Source organism: Phalacrocorax carbo, chromosome 8 (assembly GCF_963921805.1).
Source record: "Phalacrocorax carbo chromosome 8, bPhaCar2.1, whole genome shotgun sequence".
Lineage (NCBI taxonomy): Eukaryota > Metazoa > Chordata > Aves > Suliformes > Phalacrocoracidae > Phalacrocorax > Phalacrocorax carbo.
In genome coordinates this window covers 43,851,415-43,873,093 of record NC_087520.1, presented here as the reverse complement: position 1 = coordinate 43,873,093, position 21,679 = coordinate 43,851,415, and the positions used below count along the sequence as shown (strand labels likewise).

The 21,679-nt window shown below is 51.3% G+C and overlaps 1 protein-coding gene across 1 annotated transcript in view; it reads left to right on the top strand.

The window, feature by feature from the left end:
* SLC7A5 (solute carrier family 7 member 5) overlaps positions 1 to 19,817 on the top strand; it is a 41,961-nt gene extending 22,144 nt beyond the window's left edge. Inside the window, exons 3-10 of the mRNA XM_064459729.1 lie at positions 5,278 to 5,383; positions 6,547 to 6,591; positions 7,955 to 8,078; positions 8,949 to 9,052; positions 9,830 to 9,926; positions 10,241 to 10,390; positions 11,525 to 11,702; positions 13,558 to 19,817. Of these exons, the coding sequence (XP_064315799.1) occupies positions 5,278 to 5,383; positions 6,547 to 6,591; positions 7,955 to 8,078; positions 8,949 to 9,052; positions 9,830 to 9,926; positions 10,241 to 10,390; positions 11,525 to 11,702; positions 13,558 to 13,613 (860 nt within the window). The 3' untranslated portion in view covers positions 13,614 to 19,817. The remainder of the gene's footprint in view (positions 1 to 5,277; positions 5,384 to 6,546; positions 6,592 to 7,954; positions 8,079 to 8,948; positions 9,053 to 9,829; positions 9,927 to 10,240; positions 10,391 to 11,524; positions 11,703 to 13,557) is intronic.
* The last annotated feature ends 1,862 nt before the right edge of the window (positions 19,818 to 21,679 follow it).

Here is a 21,679-nt window from a genome sequence, read left to right as displayed (position 1 = left end):
ACACCGGTAGACACGGAGGTTGTGAAAATCGGGAGGTGTTTGCTTAGGAGGAGGAGGGTGATGGGATTTTTGGTGATACAAGCAGGATGCAGAGGAGGTGGGAAAGGTAAGGGGAGGCTTTCGGGACCAAGTAGCGTCCTGGTGGACCGTTGGAAAGGGAGGAGTTGTGAAGCTTGAGTAGGGTGTGGGTTGGAGTAAATCCAGGAGCCCAGAGCCTTGGCTCCACCCTGGCGGAGAAATAATATTGAGAAAGCTTTCCAGCACTGTGAGGAAAGAGGAACTTTTCCATAAAACAGAAGGAAGCCGGTGAAATGAGGGGAAGTGCCACCACAGCTGGTGGCGAGAGCCAGGGCTCCTCCTTGGATGCCCTCTCTGCTGGTCCAAGGCTTCTGGTGGTGTCTTTCAGCCTTACAGACTCATCTGCTATGGGACCCAAGTTTAACAGCTGCCACTCAAAACTGTTTAATGCAAAGCTGTCTGCAGAGTGGCAGCGATCAGAGAGGAGCAAACAGCTTATGTGGCTACCGAGCGTGCGTTTCCTGGGGAGCCACGAGGTGCCGAAGAGATGCTGTCCTTAACCCTGGCCCCTGTGTGTTTCTTGCCGCCTTGTTTTTCTGACTCAGTCGACTGAACTCTCACTGCTTTTCTCAGGCAGGGGCTCAGCAGCTGAGCTGATCTTCTCCTCTGGGGTTTTTCATTTATACAACACATTTCTCCCCGGCTCGGTTTCCTCTGCGCTGAGGGCCCCCCTCCTTCTCTGGCTGAGCTCTCTAGATGGCTGTGTTCCCTCTCCTCACTGTTTAGGCAAGTTAAAAATCTTTAATTATCATTAAATGCTTTCTGAAAGAGAAGATTGCTGTGCTATTAAAACCGGAACGGACATGACTGGGGAGCAAATGAACATTTTCAAAGAAAGGGTCTGAACACGCAGCGCATGGACCCGAAATAGGTCCCTCCTGCAGAAAGGCCCCAGGTGACCCATCGCTTGCCGGTGCAATTAGCAGAGTCTTGGCAGCTGGCGAGATCAGCAAATGGGGTTTATGTCAGAGCTTGTTACCTTAATTTGGTTAATTGTAGAGCAGAGTGCAGTAGAACAGCCAGTTCAAACCAGGTTTCAGATCGCCGGGGTGCCGGGCTCAGGCAGGGCATTGCCTAGAGAGCAGGACAGGGGAGCCGGGGGGGTGGGCAGAGCACGCCTTTGCCCGGGACGCTCTCCCTTACGGACCTCTCGCTCCACCGGAGCCGTCGAGGCCACGCTTGGCAGCCTCGCCTGCAGATTGGTAACCCTTGATTTGATCCAAAGTCTGCAATGCAAACCTGCAAAGTCTGGAGGCTTGAACTGCACGTTCAGGCTTGAAAGGTGCAGAGTGTCTGGAACTGAGGTTCATACCTCCATTTGGCACAGCGAGTCTTAATGGGTGTTTGTGTTGGAGGAAGGAGGTAAGAATGACCATGCTGGACCATCTGCCCAGTACCCCCAGTCTCCAGCTGGGGCAGATTGCAAGCATCAGTGGGTAAGTGTCAGAACGAAGGGGACACGTGGTGCTCCCTGGACGCTTTCTCAGCCTCCAGCGCACCTCTGGGTCTTCTGCACGATGGGAGGTTCCTGTGTGGTGGATTTCTCTTCCAAGGATCTGGCTGCTAACAAGATCTGGGCAAGACAGGTACAGTCACAGCTCACTCACTGTATCTGGGATGCCCTTTCTGTATCTGGGATGCCCTTCTGGCATCACTGCTGGAGCTTGGCTTTTTTGCCCCAAGATGTACAATGTGGTGCCAGTTACGTCTGTAAAGGCGTCGCTGGTGGTCATGAATTATCTTTATGGAGATCTGCTGGCCGGCAGGGTGGTCAGAGCTTTGCGGAGGCGGTGGGAGAGGACGGCTGCCCTGCTGGGCTGCAGTCTTCAGACCATGTTTGTTAAGGAGCCCAGGCTCCTGTCGTGCGACCAGGAAGAGGTAAAGCATGAAAGATGCAAAAGTTGTAGCAGAAGAGCGTCATGTGGACACCTGAGAGTACGAGCTTGTCCCCTTGGAGTGGGAAGGGATAGATCTCGGCTCCTGTAGTTATTTAATCATGCTCTGACATGTTACTGAACCCGTGTTACCATGGGAGCATAGAGACGTGAAGTTTAGCAACTCGCTGCGCGTTTTTGGAGAGCTACAACTCTTGCTAGGTGAGGCAGGGAAAGGGGCAGGGCGGTGTCAGCTCCTCAGGTGTTGGGGAGGAAGAAAAAGCCCCCTCCTTCCTACCTAGCCTCCCCTCCTGGCTGCCTCCACGCTGACTCGCCACTCCTTTGCCAGTAGGTGCATTTCGGTGCTTCAGAGAGATGGGTTAGGTGCGTGCCACGGCGGGTGCAAGGAAAAGGCGTGTGAGTAATTAGTCCTGTCCCACCCATCCGTCCCTCCGTCCGCCACCCCTGCCCACCCACAGCGTCATGAAATGCCAGGCTTTGTTTTAATGTCTTTGCTTCAGCGCCGCTCCCGTAGCGGTCCCACGCTGCCTTTCCCGCCTCTTTGCTCTCGTGTCCTGGAGGACAGGCGGTCCTGACACGCAGCCAAAGTGTCCGTACAGCCCAGCAGGCCACCGAAGTGGGCTTGGACCCTTCCTTGCCCAGAGGCTGAAGATGCCCGTGCATCCCAAGCGGGTGGCACATCCTGAATCCAGGCGTGTGGTTTTGGGCTGGGGACCGCCGATGCTCTCCCCTCCCTGGCCAGCTGGGCGAGGGCAGCAGCTCAGCCCTTCCTTGGAGGCAGCAGCACATGGTTTCTGTGCGAGGTTTGAGAAGGCACAGAGCGAAATCTGCAGATGCCTCAGTTTAAAAAGAAAAACACCAAAAACCACGTTTGGCCTAAGAGCTTTTTACCTGTGACGAACAGAAAGAGGCTTTCCATGGAAGCTGGTGTCCAGCTGTGGACAAGAAATGGAGGTGTGAGCCTGCAGCGTGATGCTGCTTGTGCCCTGGCTCCTCCTGGATCAGAGCATCCTCCGGACGTGGTGGAGGTGGTGACCCCTCGGCCCTGGTGGGAGCGGGCTACTGGCAGAGCACAAGCAGACCTTTGAGAAGAGACGTCCCGAGGGGTGTTTGAAACGCCTGGAGAGCTCCCCTGCTCTCCTAGTCCATCCCTGAGCCATTCCAGTAGCTCATTACAGCCACTGTTAACAAAAAGTCCATCTTATTCCCATAACAAAAGACCTGGAAAGAATTAGACTGGTAATTATTCAGGAGGGGCAGAAAATAACCTCAGGAAAGCTGAGCCCAAGGGATGGAGCAGAATGTGATACCATGCACACCCACCTCCTGCTCAGCCTTGCCGTTCACAGCCAAGCTGGGGCATTAATGCTAAATTAAGATTATATGACTGAACCTATAAGCCAGGAATTAAGGTTAAACTTGCAGCATTGTATCAGGCTCTGCATTTCCTGGCTTTTCTGTCACACTCTGATGCACATGTTCTAACCTCACTTTGTAAAAAGCGATTGGTGCTCTTTGCTAAGGAGATTCACTGGCTAAAGGGCCGTTAAATACAACCAGCGTATCGCAAGGCAGACTCAGAAGAGACCTTCCTAGCAAGGAGGTGCTGGGAGAGAGGGACAAGGCAAGACCAGTGGAGAACTGCGATCTGCAGTGAGATCTGGACAAGTAGAGCCTTGGAAGACTGGTGTCCCCAGACCTGATTGCCCGGTGCATGTGCTGCTGCTGTGGTCCCAGCTTTTCTGCAGCTCACACCCACAGCATCCCCTTGCACGTGGGATGGCAACCGGGTGGGGAGGAAGGCAGAGGGAAGCTGGTTTTCTGGGTAGTTTTGTGAACAGAGAACATTTGGGACACTGTGGTAGGGAATATATTTTTGCCCTGGTTTGGACTCAGCAGGAGCAGGAGGGAGAAAGGAGGTGAAGGGGAGCAATGCCCAGGATGGAAAGGATGGGGATAGAGCTGGAGGGTTGGGCGGAGAGGGGGAAAGACAAGCTGTAGCTCTCCCATGCACACAGGGCAGCTCTGTGTCACTGGCACAGATTTGGAGCAGTCCCTTGCGAAGCTCCATGAATGCAGGATGCACCAGCAGACTGTCGGGAAAAGTCCCCTTTTCCCACTGCTAGAAAGATGAGTGCGGGGCATTAAAAGGTCCGTGCATCTCTATTAGTTACCCAGCCTCTGCAAGCGTGGCTCTTGGTGGCATAGGGGAGTGAAAGTTTCCAGCGTGAGATGGGAAGAGAGGCCATCCAGAGGACAAATGCCAGGTATATTAGCATCCCTCTCCTTTCCCCAGATGTACATCCTGGGTACCTTGTGCTGGGAGATGAAGGGTTAAGCCCCAGGCCCTGCTGACTGCCTTGTGATGGAGTTGCTTGGGTGATTAGTAAAGATCTGTACCCTAAGAGGAATCACATGGGCTTTGACAGGGCTCCCTGGATGCAAACGTGCCCTGCTGAATCCTGCCTCGCTCCCCGCGTCCGTCCTCCCCGAGGGGAGCGTGGCTTCACCACCCCAGGCCTACACCCAGGCTCCACATCAAAAGGCAGGGAACAAAACAACAGCAGAGCATTTTAAAGCAAAATAAATAAACCCTTGGCTGCTCAGGGACAGTTCTTACCAAGGGTACAATCAAGTCGTCTATTTATGGGGTTTTATTTCAAAAGCAGATACATAACAGGAACTTTTTGATATTCAAGTCCTAAAGAAGCAAACTTCTGATATTCAAGTCCCAGAGAACCTGACTTCCCACTATCAAAGGGACTGCCATAACCCTCTGCTTTCTCAGGTGGCTGGTGGGACCAGAGGAAATCCTGGGTTTCTGCTTTACTGGGTGGCTGGTGGAAGCGGAGGAAGTCCTGGGGTTTTATCGAATGAAAGCAGCTTTCAGCTGAGAGGACAATGTGACAATATCTGTTTGCATAGTAACTTCTAGCAGGAAGGTCCCCAGAATGTTGGGTTTTTTGCAGGGAGAAGATATCTGGGAGATGACCTCGGTGATAGCACATTGCAGCGTGAGAAAGTTCGGAGGACTCAGTAATGGCCAGTTGCTTGAGACAAGTATATTTGGGGCTGATTATTCGGTGCATTGCTCTGGATGAATTAAACACTGTAAAACTGGAGGAATCAGCCCAATAGAAATACGTGCACATGCTCTCTAGCATAACCCGAAATGCATCAGCACGATAATTAAGGATCCTAAGAGCAGCATTTGCCTCCAGGTTTCTCCATTTCAGCACCCACAAAGGCCCTTGGGGTTCACGGTCCATCTGCATCGATCCGCTCTTGTTTTTGTTTTCTGCAGGTGATGTGACAAACCTGACTCCTGAGCACGCCTTCAAAGGCAGTGAATTCGGCGTGGGGAACATTGTGTTAGCTTTGTACAGTGGTCTCTTTGCCTACGGAGGATGGTAAGATGCAGCCCTTTATCTCTTTTCAGTGCTAAATACTGTAGTTCATTCCTTTGTCCCCAGATTGTGTTTGCAGGAAGAGTGTGGTCCAGGACTTCCCATCTTTCTTGTAACCAGGGCAACGAGGCAGATGCTTCGGGTTTTCTAGTAATGTTAATAGTCACGCTTCACGCCCTTTTTCTGGCCAGGACATAGAAGCGCAAAGAAGTGGTGGTGATCATGGGACTGAGAAGAGGCAGCAGATTATGGGTTGCTTGGTGCAGTTCCTAGGTGGTGTTAAGAGAGGGCAGCAGGGTGGGTTTAGCTAGCAGAGGAGAGATCATAGAATCATAGTGTTATTAAGGTTGGAAAACATCTCTAGGACCATCAAGTCCAACCCCCAACCCAACACCCCCAGGCCTCCTAAACCATGCCCTGAAGTGCTGTGTCTGCACAGTGTTTGAACCCCCCCAGGGACGGTGACTCCCCCACCTCTCTGGGCAGCCTGTGCCAGGGCCTGACCCCTCTGGCAGTGAGGACATTTCTCCTTATATCCCATCCAAACCTCCCCTGACGCAGCTTGAGGCCGTTCCCTCTCATCCCATCACTGGTGACTTGGGAGCAGAGACCAGCCCCCCCCTCACTCCAGCCCCTCTCAGGCAGCTGCAGAGAGCGAGAAGGGCTCCCCTCAGCCCCCTCTTCTCCAGGCTAAACCCCCCCAGCCCCCTCAGCCGCTCCTCATAAGACCTGCTCCTGTTACACGCCAACAGATTATTTAGAGCCCCCAACTGACGCTCCTGGAGAGCTTCTTCCTCAGTCCCTTTGAGCACTCGTGAGCACAAGGAGCCTGTTCAATTTGCTGTGAAAACAGGCCAGCTGCAGCCATCCTTATCGCCTGGAGGGTGGCCCTGTCGCGTGTGGGTCCAGCTCTTCACCTGCCATCACCCCTCCGGTTGCAAGGAAGCTGGCAGCACGGCGTGCTTGATCCACCAGCACCATCCAGGGCGTGCGCTTTGCAGGTTTTGTGCCGTAGGTCTTGGACTAGGCATCAGCCATCACGAGTTTTACTGCGGGTTTCGGTCTCTCTACCCCTCCTGAAATTTCCTTGCAGATGAGTAGGATGAAGGGCTTCATTTACTCCATGGACTAACTGGGATTAACTACTGTTCTTTTTTAAATTACAGGAATTACTTGAATTTTGTTACAGAAGAGATGATAAATCCCTACAGGTAGGTGTGTGTCCCGCGACGACTTCCCTGGGAGGAAAACTTGTTCTTGGGAAGCCCTTTCCTCACGTGTGTAACAGGGGTTGCTAATCAGCCTAGAAGTCGAGGCCTTTTTCTAGGGAAATAGAAAATGAGGTAAATTAATGGCGTTTTTCCTCCCTGGAATAGGGGAAGGGGAACAATAATCTCTCTATGAGAAGGGCTGTCGCTTACACTGCTTTCCTGTATTGCTAATATTATCAGTGTTGCTGGAAAGTCCTGCTTCCTTGGCATGGCACCTCTCTGAATTACAGGCGAGGAAAAAGCCCTCGTGGCTTTATTACTGTCATGTATAAACTCCCCCAATAGGATTGGTGTGCACATATGTTTGTCACGTGCTCTTCCTGTTCTCTTGAGCAACAGCCGCTTTCTGCACTCCTCATGCCTTCGCGGTTACGCAGGGGACCGGGTGAGATAAGGGTGGGCTGCACCAAAGCACGGCGTTGCTGATAAATCACTTTTGCTCACAGAGGAGGTGCCTACGAGGCACCGTCAGCACAAGCTTCAGGGTCACTTGTGCAAGAACCCTTTCCTGGCTGACCCTGGCAGTGATTAGTGCCTGCTGGGAAGCACAAGATTTGATACGCCTCTTCCTTGACAAACACAGTTATAAAAAAATTTTTTGCAGATTGCAATTATTTTCATGTCTTCTGAATGCAGTCATGGTATTTGACTCTCTCCTCCCGTGGTTTTGAGCTCCGCTAGACCAATTATACGTGGCATCAAGCAGGGTTTCCTTTTTCAGTTTCCGTTCGCAAATGAAGTTAGACCATTTGGAAAGGCAAATCTGTACCAACACAGCCTCGTCTTTACAGACCCACTCAGGCTGTGTCTGAACTCATTTTCTTTGAGTTTCATCAGTCCAGCCAGCTGCAGAGAGTTGGAGCCTAAAAGCCGCCCACTAAATCCCTGATCTTTCCATCTCCCACAAGAAACCCCCCCCAGCACAAACGCTTCTCTGCCCAGAACAGAAAGCATGTGCTAATGCCACTGGCTAGCAAGAGACGCAGGGGGGTATTTTTAATTAGTTGCCTTTGCAGTGATCTTGGATTGCCGCTTGCCCAGACAGCCAGAGTCTCTCCATGCAAAAAGTCCCTTCTGCCATAATCCTTCACTCTACATCTGTCAGCCTCCGGGCTCTTCCCGTGTGGGCATCTTCTCCTCTCCTCGGGGGGTGGCTGGGAAACTGGACATGCTGAAGAGCCAGAGGAGAGCAGAATGGCTCAAGCCAGGTTTAAGTGGGCTCAGGAGGGCCGCCGACCCCTGGCACCAGCAGCTCTCCGCTCTGAACTGCCGCGCTCCATTACAATTTGTATTTTCTTCCCAGAAACCTGCCTCTGGCTATCATCATCTCACTACCTGTAGTCACTCTGGTTTATGTGCTGACAAACTTGGCTTACTTCACGACCCTGTCGACGGAACAGATGCTGAAGTCCGACGCCGTGGCCGTGGTAAGATAGGTGCATTTCTGATGTCGCTCATCTGTTTTCCAGGGCTGGTTAAATCAGACTTACAATCTCTGCATGCATCTCCTGGTTTCTTCCATGCTGATCATGGCTGCTTACAAAAAAGCTGATGTTTGACAGGAGATAAAGAGCAACTGGGTTGGGAGCAGGACAGAACAGTGTGATACCAGGTGGGATTAATCACAGACAATAGTAAGAGTGGGCAGACAGTTAACACTGATCTTAATTTGTGTATATGCAAGGTTGCTGCTGGCCTCATGACTTGTCATCAGTTACCAGAGCATGATATTTATGGGAAAAGGTCATTCAGTCAATACTGAACTAGATTGTTCTCTCTCTGTATCTTCCTTGTTTTAATTAAGAGAGAAAAATAATACCTCTATTAATTAAAATGTCACCGTGGTCTGAAATCCCGGTTGCTTCAGAAGTGAGCAGCAGGGTCTGACCTTGCAAAATACGTGTGACCAGGATTGTTCAGTGTTTCAGGGGGAACCTCCCGGTCCAGGATAAGCTGATCTGGGCCATTGAGGTGCCAGCGCTCCATCCTTCGGGTTGGTACCCAGCGCCGCTCCAGCCTGCACGTGCGCAGTGCTGAGTTAACGGAGATGCCAGCCTGCGTTGCATGGCTGTAGTTGTGTGCCTTTGCAAGTCTTGAAATCAATATTCGGGATCAAATATCCTGCTTCTTCAGCAAGGAGGAGCAGCACATGGCAATAAGGAAAACGCCACAACAGCTTCAGTACTAAGCCATGACAGTTGTTCAGATTTCTACAAATATTAAGTCTTTGTAGGCAGCTGTGAGCTCTTTTGGACATTCTGGGTGTGAAATATCTGTCTTGTTGCCCCCCCATTTAGGATTTTGGGAACTATCACCTTGGCGTCATGTCCTGGATGATACCCGTCTTTGTTGGCTTATCGTGCTTCGGATCAGTTAACGGATCTCTCTTCACTTCTTCCCGGTAGGTTTCTTGCTCAATTTTCTGGTATTTGTTTACAAGTCATGCTTAATGCCTCTTCGTTTGGAGTTGTCCTCCAAAGAGTGGCTGTGGGGAGTCACAAAGTCTAAAGGGTCTGGAGGCCATGTGGGGAATGCAGAAAAAACATCTAAGACTTTAAAACCATATCCAGTTTAAAGGAAACCCTGTCAGTGCTCTTAATTTTCTGTTCCACAGGCAAAGTCCTGTTGAAGTTATTAGAACATAAACAAACACAGGCTTGGGGCTCAGTGATGTTGCCTGAGAAAGTGGCTTTAATGGAAAGCAGAAACTTAGGGAACTTCAGGGCTGAGAATCTCTCCAGAAAGGGGAGAAAGGACGGGGCAGGACAGGGACTGAGATGGTTCCAGCTCTGACGCACGTCCCCCGGGTTGTCTTAGGAAAGTCACTTAATTGCTCTCTCTGGAAAGGAGGATATAAATACATCTTTTCTTGCATTCTTTGTCCGTCTCCAGCCTTCCTTCTCAGACAGGGACTTTCCGCTGCGTATGTGCAGAACGCCCCGTGCTGGGGTCTGATCCTGGAGGGCCCCACTCCCGAGCCAGTGACTAGCAAATGGGCGCTGCTGGCATCGTGCGAGGCACCACTACGGTGGAAAACCTGCGTGGAGCGTGGGCATCTCAGGCTTGCTGCCTCAGCACTGCGCTTGGGCTGTCCCCGCTTGTTTTGTGCTGAAGACAAACCCCAGCCCGGGGCTGAAAGGCTGCAGGGGTGATAACCACTCTGTCTCCCCCACCTCAGGCTGTTCTTTGTGGGATCCCGAGAAGGACACTTGCCTTCAATCCTGTCCATGATTCACCCCAGGCTTCTCACTCCCCTGCCGTCCCTCATCTTTACGGTAAGCACCTGGGGCTGTGGTGAGGAGCATCGAGCCGGTAGTGGGAAACAGGTCAGGGGTGGGATCCCGTCAGAGTGGCTGGAGCGGGGCTACGTGGGCACCATCTCCAGACAGACCCTTCTCCTTCTCATTATATCCTCACATTCCACTTCTGTTTCAAAATCACTCCAGGCACCAGTTGAAAATAGCTTAAATAAGTAAGAAATAATCGTCCTGATTCTTTCCTGGCAGGTAGTTCTTCTAAAATACCTGTTGTAACATACGTGGTTTTGCTTATTCCGTTCGCTAATGACTTTTCTTTCCTCTGGATGCAGTGCATCATGACCCTGCTCTATGCCTTCTCCGACAACATTTTCTCAGTCATCAACTTCTTCAGCTTCTTCAACTGGCTGTGCGTGGCTCTGGCCATCATCGGCATGATGTGGCTGCGTTACAAGAAGCCGGAGCTGGAAAGGCCCATCAGGGTGAGAACAGTGGGGTAACTGTGTGGTGGGTCCTCCCTGAGTCCCTTCCCAGCACCAGGGAAGGCTCAGCAAGTACGGCTGCTCGTCGTGTACGGGAGAGAGACTGGGATCGCAAGCGTGCAGGGGAAGCGTTGTGTTGTGTTGTGTTTCCTGCTGCCCGGAAATCTGCCGAATGCAAATCGGCGCAGGAGGGCAAAGAGCTGCCGTGGCCTGGCGGGCATCAGGGTGAAGGAGGCTCTGGGTGTCAGAGATGCGGGCTGTTCTGGTGGGGTAGCCCAGTGGCAAGCTCTCAATGGCTAATTTATTCCCCAGGACAAATCACAGGCTGTGGCTCTCAGTGAAACACTCTGTGCCATCATGGAATTCACTTAAAATAGTTTTTTAATAAAGCAGACAAACCCACGCCTGCAGAGATGAGAACTTTGTTCTCTTTGTCCTTGGCCAGCTTGGCAGTACCGTGTCCCGTCTGGGAGGAGGCCAAGAACATGTCAGCCACAAGCATGCCTGCCTTCCTTAAAGGCATGTTTCTCACTCATCCCTCAGCACACTCAGGTCTCTGCCAGGCAACGAGCAGCCAGAGAGAAACAAGCTCACAGACGTGTACCAGTGCCCTCCCAAAGGAGCTCTTTGCAGCGTGTCTCCTTTGGATTTTTGGTTTTTCTTCCGAAAGCTTGGCTGCTCCAAGTGTAGCCGAGTCCCCTGAGAAACTGCCGGGAAGATGCGATGGCTTGTGCTGTGGTTGCTGCTGAGTTTGATGCTCTTGGTACAGGTGCTTTTTGTGAGGGATCATTCAAGTATGGAATTGGGGGCCAAAAAAAGGCTCTTGGCAAGCCACGTCTCCATGCTTTGTTTTGCTGTGCACTTTAAATGTACGTGTTAGGTGTTAGCCTATGTCTGTTTTCTCCAGTATAGGTGCACAGCACTGCCTAAATCGATAGCTTCCCCATGGCAGTTCAAGGTCGTGGTCCCCTTGTTCAGAGCAGTGGGACGGACAGGAGCACCATCCACATCGGGGTCCGTGGTGGAACACGAACTCCTTCCCTCCCCGGGCTGTACAGCTAGATAAACTGCACTGGAAAGTTTACCCTGTTCTCCTGATAGAGCTTCTAACCTGTTCTTCGGGTCCTTGTTCAGGTGAACATCTGCCTGCCCATTTTCTTCATCCTGGCCTGCTTGTTCCTCATTGCTGTTTCCTTCTGGACGACACCGAAGGAATGTGCCATCGGCTTTGCCATCATCTTCAGTGGGATCCCTATTTACTTCTTCGGGGTCTGGTGGCAAAACAAGCCCAAGTGGATTCTCCAAGGCATCTGTAAGTATTACCAGTGAAGAACAAGGGCACAGCCTTGGCTTTTGCTCCAGAAATAGCAGCTTCCCGGGGAGCGTGCTACAGCTGGTAGCACTGGCTCTCCTTCGTGTAGCGGAGGCTTCTGTTGTCTTGGCTCCTATCAATTCTTTAACGGTAGCAAGTTTTAACCTGATGATTACCTTATCTGCCAAGCACCCAACACGCACCCTGACTGGCGATAATTGCAACGTTTGGGCCAAATACCATGGGGTTTTTTTTTTAATCTTGGCAAACAGGTGGTTGTTATGCAGTGGAGAGTAATTCGCTGAGCACGTTGTCGCCTTTCTTCTGCCTCCTGTAAAAGCACTGGGTCAAGACTTCTGTCAGCCCAGAATCCCTTTCTGGTGGTGTAAGAAGGGAAAAGAAGTAACAGCATAAGTCTGAGCACAGTTGGCCTCAATTTGACTGCTGAAAATCCGGAATCAGTCCCGATCCACCGCTTAGCCAGCGCTAACATCTCTGATCCAGTCAAAGCTCTCCTTGGCATCAAAACGTGCCAGCGGAGCAGAGGGAGGGGAAAATCCCCTGGACGTTTCCTCTTACGAGGTTTGTTTTTAAGGTATCTTTGTATAAGGTTTCGCAACAGCCTACACCACACCGTGGTGTGGTTTCAAGGGATGGAGAGGCTGTGCTTGGCACATGTAACCTCGGCCTGAACAACTGAATCAAGAAAGTCAATCCGTGTTGTCCAAGTAACTAAACTCTACCATCTGCCTCCCAGCTCTCGTACAACGGGCTGACCTAGAAAAGCAGACAAGTAGAAATGCCCAGCCTTAGCTGGATGCTTTTTATGAAGAAGAAAAAGGCTTTTAACAGTACTCAGTGCTCGTTATTTTCTTTTTTTGCTTTCCCCCCATCTCTGTGTCTCTCTCTCACACTTTTTTTGTTCTGAGTATTAGGCTCAGTTCCTGGAAAAGCCATTTTTGCAGTGCCTGGGTGGCAAATTACCATATTAACTGTTTTCCGCCACCAAAGGCTTGCAAGGGTAATACAGGAAATATTCTGAGAACACAGAATGATAATCCTGCAAATGTCCAGTTATAAACGTATGAACTTCAAACACATGCGTATATTCATATACCGCAGATAATTTGATCACCTCCAACCGATCTGCGTTTGACTTTGTGGGTAGTTAGAATTAGCGTTGGCTTTACCTGGCAAGACTGCCTTGCGATCTCCGAACACACAGCCGAGCAGCAGAAAGTACAGGCGTCTTTGGACACCAGCCACCAGAACTAATGGGTGGGAAAATAAAGTTAACTTCAGTTTAGCACCTTTCCGGTGCCCTGAAATGCTTCCTTTGCTCTTCCCCTGCCCTGCGCGAGGCGGTGGCCTCTGCGTGTGCTCAGTACGCTGAGTGGTTCTGTCCTGGGTACTCGAGCCTTTAGAGAAGCTGCACATACAGCCGAGTTCTTCAAAATTGGAAATAAAAGCATCGGCTCGTATTTTGTATGCCTTCTCCTGCTGTCGTGCCAGGCTCAGCTGTGGCTGCGTGCAGTTCTGGCATCTGCACGCAGTTACCGAATCACCACTCAATTAAAAACTGGTGTCAGGAGGTACCGGCGCCTCCCTCGGGGCAGCACAGCATCCTTGCTGCAGGAGCAAAGCTCCCAGCGTTACGCATTTAAATGCTGGGCCTAAGCAGAGGGTAGCCTGTGGCTCATTTGCTTTCAAGTCTTAAATTGTATTTGGACTAATCTTGCTCAGAACCGTGGTGGGGAGGCAAATGGCAGAGGCAGAGTATGATGAACGGAGACCACGATATATGTTGGGCCCCTGCTTGTGATCTCTGACCTGAACTTTGCTCTCTCCCCCGCAGTCTCCGCAACAGTCGTCTGCCAGAAACTGATGGAAGTGGTTCCGCAAGAATCATAAGGAGGAAAAGCAGAGACATTCAGCTCGAGGAAACGCACAATACTATTTTAAGACGACACAAGGAGAAAACGGTTCTGATCCCTCGTAAACGAAACCTAGGCACTGGAGCGCCCTGTTGGAGCTTTTTCGTGTCTGACACCATAACCCCAGCTCTGCCTTGCCTCCTCCAGCCCCTCCGTCACCAATCCTTAGCCTGGCAGATGAGCAGCATTGCGATGGGAAGATCTTGGTACGAACATGGGCCAGGAGGAGGAATTCCTCTCAGCCGCTTCAAAGGGGTCCTGCCTGCCCGCAGCAGCGAGACCAATCGGCCTGCGTGTGTGTGTGTGACACTGAGGGCTGCACCTCAGTTCTGTGTATGTTTACTTGGTTTGGGTCTGGGACCCCCCAGACGACGGTGGATCTGCTCACAAGCCCGGTTTGAGTGTTGCCAGCTGTACAAGTGTGCCTGTGTCTGGGGCTGCGACTGTCGCAGAGCCGCGGGGTGGTTCTGAGCCTGGCCTACCTGGTCTAGGGCGGGTGGCTGGGAAGCAGCAGTTGGCTGATGTTGGCTCACACGCTCACACACACACAAACTCACACCAAAATACGTGCTGCTGGACGCTTTGGACTCTGTGCCCCGGCAGTGACTTAGGTGAGACAAGGCAGAGCAGATTTAGTGTCAGAGAAATGATGTGGGGATGCCTCATCTGACTTCGATTGCGTTCCTGACAAGAGCACTTGGGGTCCCCAGCCACTGCCTGGCTTTTAACTCTCAGATCCAAGCCATCTCCCTGCTATTGAGCCAGTCCTCCGGGATGCTCTCCATCAGAATGCCCGTCCCGTCGCCCTGGGGTCGGTGCAGGCCTGAGGATGCGGTTCCTCCTGATAACCCCAGGGAACTGCAGTTAGCAGAAGGCCAAGTCCTTGTCTTGCTCACTCCATGTTTTTCTGTAGATAGGCCATCATCCAGCATGGGATGAGCAACATCACGCTCTCCAGTCGGCCCCGTTCATTGCCTTTGGTGTGATTCATGTTTGCCCCTCTGAACCATTTGCAAAGAGAAAATAAGGGTGGGATTCCCTTGGCTCATTCCCTGGGGTCTGTCTGTGCATTGCCCGTCACGGTGCCCTTCGTTAAGCTGTGTCTCTTCTAGGATGTGCAGCAGAGGTGGGACCAACTCTGGGGGCGTAGAAAGGGGCAGATGTCGCCGTCTGGCTGGAGCCTGGCTTTAATCTCAGTCTGCTGTAGATGGTCTGTTTGGCTCCAAGAAGCAGGGACTGGGGGGCCTGTTCCTCCTTCGTGCAAAACTGCAGCATCAGCTTTGGCTTGGTGAGGTGCCCCCACCAACATCCCCCCGATCAGGGAGTGGTCTTTGAGCATAAACCACGATCCGCATGTGAAATCTTGTTTTGCTGTTGTGGGTGGTGCAGTCCCAACCCCTGAGCCCACCCAGAATTCCTCTAGTTCTCAAGTAATCCAAACTGTCCTCTGAGGAACATGTTGCTTTATTTGGTCAAAAGCTTCACCTTTTCAGCAAGACTGCAGTTCTCGAACAGCTCGCTCGTAATGCCTCTGCGCTCAAGGTGGTAGTTGGAAATCTAAAGCATCTTCGTCCCACAAGTGAGCTGCTTCAGTCTCTGTTACAGGTCTTTGTGCTTGTGCTTTGTGCAAATGGGTTGTTGAACTACTTATTCTCTTCAATATTATTGTAAACTAAGCTGTTTGGAAGCCGGGATCCTCCGAGAGCTAATGCTTTCTACGGGATTCTCCTCTTAGCGTAGAGTTATTTTGGATGAGGAGGCATTAAGGACACCAATGGTACTAGCTCGTGCTTTGCCCTTTTAAGAAGTTCTTTAGCAAAAAGGCAGCGTGCGTTACAGCAGGTGGCAGCTTCTGTTCAAGCCGTGGCTATGTCAGCGAGCGTCTACGTGCAGCTCTTTGCTGTTCTTTGCCAACCACGCGTCTTCGCTCAGAGGCAGTGCAGGAGGAATAGGCGCGACAATCGTCACGCTGAACCTTTGCTGTCAGGTTGCTTATTCCAGTGCAGCACAGCGTAGAGATACCCCAGCCAGCTCAGGTGCCGCTTGACACGTGTTGAGCTCTCCTAGAGCGAAGTGAATCTGTGGAGGCTTGCAGCTGGGTTGGGTGCAGAAGAACCCAAAGTTATGGCCAGTGCCTGGCTGTTCGGGGACCTACGTGCAATGAATTGGAGCATCCCGGACTCCAGTGCCTGCGGAGAGGCATTTGCGTAAATAAGGTTGTGAACCATAAATCCTGAACTCAACTTTTGGAATCCTCTTCCAGCTGAAGGCTGAGATGTTTTGGCAAGGTAGTGATGGGAAATCGCTGCTTGTGCTGGACCTGCTTCATCGAGAGAGGACCTCAGTCTGTCACCTTCCACTTGGTCGGCAGTTTTTTGGCTGTAATGGTTTCGGGGTCGGTTTCCCGCAGGGCCTGGGTTCAACGTAGGGGCTCTCAGTGCTAATATATACCAGCAGAATTACCTGTGATGCGAAGGAAAGGGGTTTTAACACTCGGCCACCTCAGTCCAATGTAAATTAGCACGCAAGTCCAAGCCACAGAGAGCTCAGAAATAGGTCTGAATCTCCCAAAGGCGTGGGGCTTGCTTGGTTTGGGCACATCTTTAAATGACTCTCATGAGTGACAAAGACCCGTCACGACACAATATCCTCTTGGTGAACCTTTCACGCTGCTTTTAAAGAGGAGATGTCACAGTGAGACATATTTTTTATTAATTAACTGACGTTAATTAAATCCTTAACTCGCTTGCTTGCTCTTGATGAATTTTCATGATTCTTCTCTTGCTGCTAAAGATCTTTCTTTTGTACTAACCTGCTGGCTCTGGCATTGATACCATATGTTTCGTGGTGATCTCGCCGGCGTCTCCATGGCAATAGATGTATAGGAAGAAACCGAACCAGGTACCAGCACAGAGTGACAAAAATGTTGAATTTGGTCGGCCACAGCTCACATCTCAAAGTCTACCTTTCAAAAACCTGATCTCTTTCATCCATGATTCATTGACCCCGATAGTTCCCCTCCAGCAGAGCTTGGTGACGTGGCTGTAAGAGGTTGGGTTATTTTTTCTGGAGGTTAGGGAGATAACGAGCGAGGGGGTAAAACGGAATTTCATTTTATAAAGAAAATACAGCTAAAGTAATTTTCACTCCAAGGGGTGAGATCGCTGTTAGCAGCTACCCAGCTTGTAACTCGGATCAGCAACCAGGAGGGTCTGCTGCCCTTGGGGGCTCGCCACGTTCAGCTGGATTTTGGTGTGAAAAAGAGAGAATACATCCCCGTGAAGGACCCCCTTGCTGCTCGTTTTCCTCAAACGTGGAATGAGAGGTGTCACGGAGCGCGAGGGGAAGAGCAGAGACTTGACAGAAAATTTCTTATCATTCCCAGTGCTGGATGTGAGATTTTTCTGTTGTTTCTCTGTTTGCTTGTGCTCTTTCAAGCCCGTGATCAGTCGCGCCTGTTGGAGTCCACCAAGGGAGGTGAACCCTTCCCGCAAAGGACACATACGGCCACAGTGACCGTGAGTTTGCTTTCCTAAACAGTAGCTACAGTTAAACGAGGTACCGCGTGAATCTTTTTCATGTGACAGTATTCTGCAAGTCCAGCTGGAGCAGCCATGTCAGGGGAGTCGCAGAGTAATAGAATCATTTAGGTTGGAAAAGATGGTTAAGACCATCGAGTCCAACCGTGGAGCCGTGGCTGCGTATTTCTGCAAGGGATGGCTGTGCTGCAGTAGTCCCTTGGTCCTTGACTAAATCCCCCTTCGATTATTGCTCTTCTTGGCTCGTTTTTAAGTATTTAGGCTGCCAGGCAGTCTGTTGTTAGGGGTGTTCACGGAACAGCATCCCATAGGGATTGCTAAACAGCGGGGCAGGGCTGGGCAGCAGCCGGTGGCCAGGCGCTTCCTTACGCATTGGGTTCCTCTTTCTAAATGAGAAACCTTCCCAACTGGGAGGGGAACCAGCCCTGCAAAATGCTCCTGGCCTAAAATGGGGGGGTTTTAAGTCATCCTAGGTGGATCTTTTTTTTTTTTTTTATTTTTTTTAATCTTCCTGCAGTATTTGTGGTGTTTCCCATCTCAGATACCACGTTCTGGAAAACATCCTTTTGTTTTTAATGGCCCCCTCTGTGGATACTAAGTTCAAAGGGACTCTGTCACTGTTGAACAAACTTTAAAGACCCCTCGACTGGATTGAAACTCGTAAGAAGCGGCTTTGTGGTTCTCCGAGCCCTCTCCCCGGGGGTGGCTCAGGCCGGGGAATAAATCGGGCCCCTCCACAGGCTCCTCCGCGGTGGGTCGGCCCCGAGAGCAGAGCCCTCGAGGGGCAGCGGCGTTGCAGCAGAGCGCTTCCCCGCGGCCGCGGCTTCCCGACCACGGAGCAGTGTTTGCGGTGGCAGAGTCTCGCTCCAGCCATAGGGAATCACGGGGGAGGTTTCCTCTCAGCCTGGGAAGGTACCCATGCCATTAGCTGAGGCAACAGTGTTCCTGAGCTTTAATAGATAAATAAAATAAATAAAAAAGCAGGAAACGGCCAAATGTTGTTGTTACACAACGCTCTGGCTGTTTGGGGCTATTCTTGTGGGACGCCAGCTTTTCCATCAACGGGTTGCGCAACTCCGTTTCTAATGAGATCAAAGGGGAAGGCGATGTTGGCCGCTGAGAAAGGGCTGGAACAAAGCTTCCTACTGGAGCTTGGGAAAGGGCAGCCCAGGGGCGAGACGGCTCCGGGTCCCCCGCGGGCTCGTGCCGAGGTCTGCCGGTCAGCGCCGTGACCTCGGCAGAGCCCCACGGGCTGAATCGCAGCCTTGTGCCGGCCCTGGGAGCCCGACGAGCGTCTCTGGCCGCGGGACGGGCCGGCGTGGCTGGAGCCGGCGGCGCTTGGCTGCCGACCAGCGAGCGCGGCAGCCGGCTCCCTGCGGCGATGGGCATCTGCTCCCGCGCCTCTGCCAGGGACCCCTGCCCGTGCCAGGGTATCCCGCGAGACCTCGGCGCTGGGGGATGCTCGAGGGGCTCTTCGTTTCTGGTGGCTTTGTGAGGAGTTACAGCTGGCCAGCCTTACACCGCTTTCGCCCACACTTGAGAATTTCTTCCCAGTTTACACGGCCCGAACTGGAACTAGCAGCGGGGGCGGGGGGGTGCACGTATGTGGGGTGCTGCTGCGGGTCGAAGCCGAGTGCCGTTCAGCTGCGCGTAGGAAACGCGGCTTGGGTCAGGAGCCGATGCCCGGAGGATTATTTCTTTGCTTTTAGCCCCCTGTTCCTTGCGTGAGAAGGGGTTGCTTCCTCCAGCTGTTGTAGTGTTAATGAGGAAAAAAAAAGCCACCAAACGTATTTTTTTAAATATCTAATTAATTTTTAAATGGCCTACAAGAGACTGTGTATCTACACCTAAACTATTCCCGTTGGGTGACGTTCACCTCGGCGCAGGGGCTCTGCAGGGGCTCGGGTGCCCTCCCGCGGCCCCGCCAGCGGGACGCGGGGCTGCGGGGTCTGGCTGCGCCTCCTGCGCTGGGGTGAATTTCACACGTAGGGAAGGGGGAAAAAAAAAAGCCCTGATTTGTTCAGAGGCCGGGGTGAGGTCCGTGTCCCACCTAAATCCTGGCAAAGGAGGAATTTTAAGTGGTACCCGGACCCTGCGCTGGCCCGCAGAATAAAAGGAGGGTGAAATTCACTTCTAGTGAATAATCTGACTTTTCAGAGATACCTTTCTTCTAAAGTTCATATTTTTGTTGTTTGTTTCTTTTTTTAAAAAAAGAATAAAAGGATCTTAACCTACAGAAGAAAAATCTAGATCTGATTTACAATTTTATTTGGTTGCTTTAAAAATATTTTACTAATTTAAATGTTGCTGTAGATGACATTCTATTTATTTTAAGGGGTAAATATCTTTTAGTCTTAATACTTCTACAGTAAGCGCTGTCTATTTACAATGTTTGTGTTCCTGTTGACACAGCTATTCCGCGACTGACCGAGTGCTGGTCAGCCCGTAGTAACTTAATCAAATTGCCTTGTAAAACAAGACGTCTCTTGCAATGTATTTTTTCAAGTATTTCTTGATTCTTTTATGTCTGTGGTTAACAAATCTGTTAAATGTTTGGGTTGTTCTATGTTTTGGGTTGTTGTTTCATTTTCGTTTTTTTTTTTTTAACAAAGAAAGCTGAATTACAACTCTTGTTGCTGGTCTTTGCCTCTAAAACTTTTATTTTGCGAAGAGCTGGCTTGTTTAGTCCCCATCCACCAGCACCCAAGCCCTGGGTTTCCACGCGTTCCTCTTGCAGACGGCCCTGGGAGCACAGCCTAGCAATGACAGCACCCGTTCCTCTATCACCATCCTCCTCTTTTTAAACTCCAGTTACCGTTTCTGGGTTTGCATGTGTTAAATCTAAGGGAATGGGAAAGCGGGCGAGCTTTGGGCAAGAGGTGGGAGCAGAAGATGGATGCCCCGCGTGTGTCTGCATGGTTTTATGACAGATGCTGCTCACGCTGCTGGTAGAAGCTTGCAGCCAAAAGGAATGTCTAGCAGCAGGGAGGTATCAAACTTCATATGGGGAAAGTGATCGTCTGCTGCAGTCCCTCCTCCCCGCGTCCTTCCACGCTAGCGAGATGCTCTGTCTGCAGGAGCCCTGGTTGGAGTGGGGGGGGGACACGCTCAGGCGTGCAGAAAGGTGGAGGTGTGAGGGTTGCCTGAAGGTTTGCACTTTGGGTATGCAGTCGGCAGAGCTCAGAAATCTTCCTATTCTGTTCACACACACCCCCACCCCCCGAGAGGAAAAATGGGCACGAAATGCAAACGGAGCTTAGGAGAGCTGCAAAGAAAACCCAGGAGTAAAGGGAGACTTCAGCGATGCCTACACAGGCCCAATAGATGTTATGCACAAATGTCGCGGTGAATTTTAGGTGCTAGAGTCAGCCAGTGTCTTGAACAATGAGGGAATTCACAAGGAAGAGGCAATTCTTGATGCACTCTCGAGCACTGTGGCTGTTTTCTGGGAGAGAGAAGGCAGCGTCACGTGCTCAGGCCCGACATCCTCGTAAAGCCAAACCCAGCTACCACAGTAACATTTCACTTTAAATATATATATATAAAGGAAGATATTAGAGGTGCAGAAACGAGAATGCATTGACAAGGATAACGTGTGCGACAAGGGACACACAGGCTCTCCCCTACGGCACTAGAGACTCTTAGTGGAGGAATTAGACTAATCTAAGGAAAACATCTCTCAAAGCCAGCATGGCTAAAGAGCAGAATAGCCTGTGCCATTAGCGATTTAAGAGATCATTCAAAAAGTGACAGCTGTGGCCAAAGAAGGAGAACAGAAGGGAGAATAAACTCCAGCGAATTAAATATAAAACCTCAATGAGACAAGTCACCAGCACATTCAGAAGCCGGGCGCTGACGGCCCGAGGAGGCTGCGGCGCCCGCAGGAGGCCTGCCAGAGACTCCGAGGGCCCCGTGCTGTGCCGCGAAGCGCTTTAACAGACAGATAAGGCAGTAGCACAGAAACAAAATGAGTTATTTGCATCCGTGTTTGCTACAGGCTTGCTTGGAGAAGTTCCCATGCTGGAGCCTTCCTTTACAGGGAGCGAGCCCAAGGAACTGCTGCCAGATAGAAGCATCGTGTTTCAGAGCAAAGCTCCAGCTGTGGGATTCAGAGGCCTTCAAGAGCAGCAAAGGCTCCCAGACCAGATCGAGTGCTACCAGCAGGCGTGTGCAACCCGCTGCACGCCGCGGCAGCGATGCCAGTGCTACGGGAGGTGGCAAACAGGGTGCCGGTACAGGTAAATCGTCCAGGAGTAGCCCAGACCGGTTGCAAGAAGCTGTTGTAGAGGGTACAGTGAACAGAGAGACAGAGAAGAGCATTGTGGAGAGAAACGCAAAGCTTTCATACAGGGAGGGCAGTCCTCCGCTTCCAGTGCCTCGTGTCCTTGGGTTTTCAGCAGGCTCAGGTCTCGCTGAGCTTCCCACTGGATTTAAAAGGAATTAATCTTGGTAATAATTGTTTGGGAGAGAGAAAACACTGGTAAAACTAGTTAATAATGGAAGG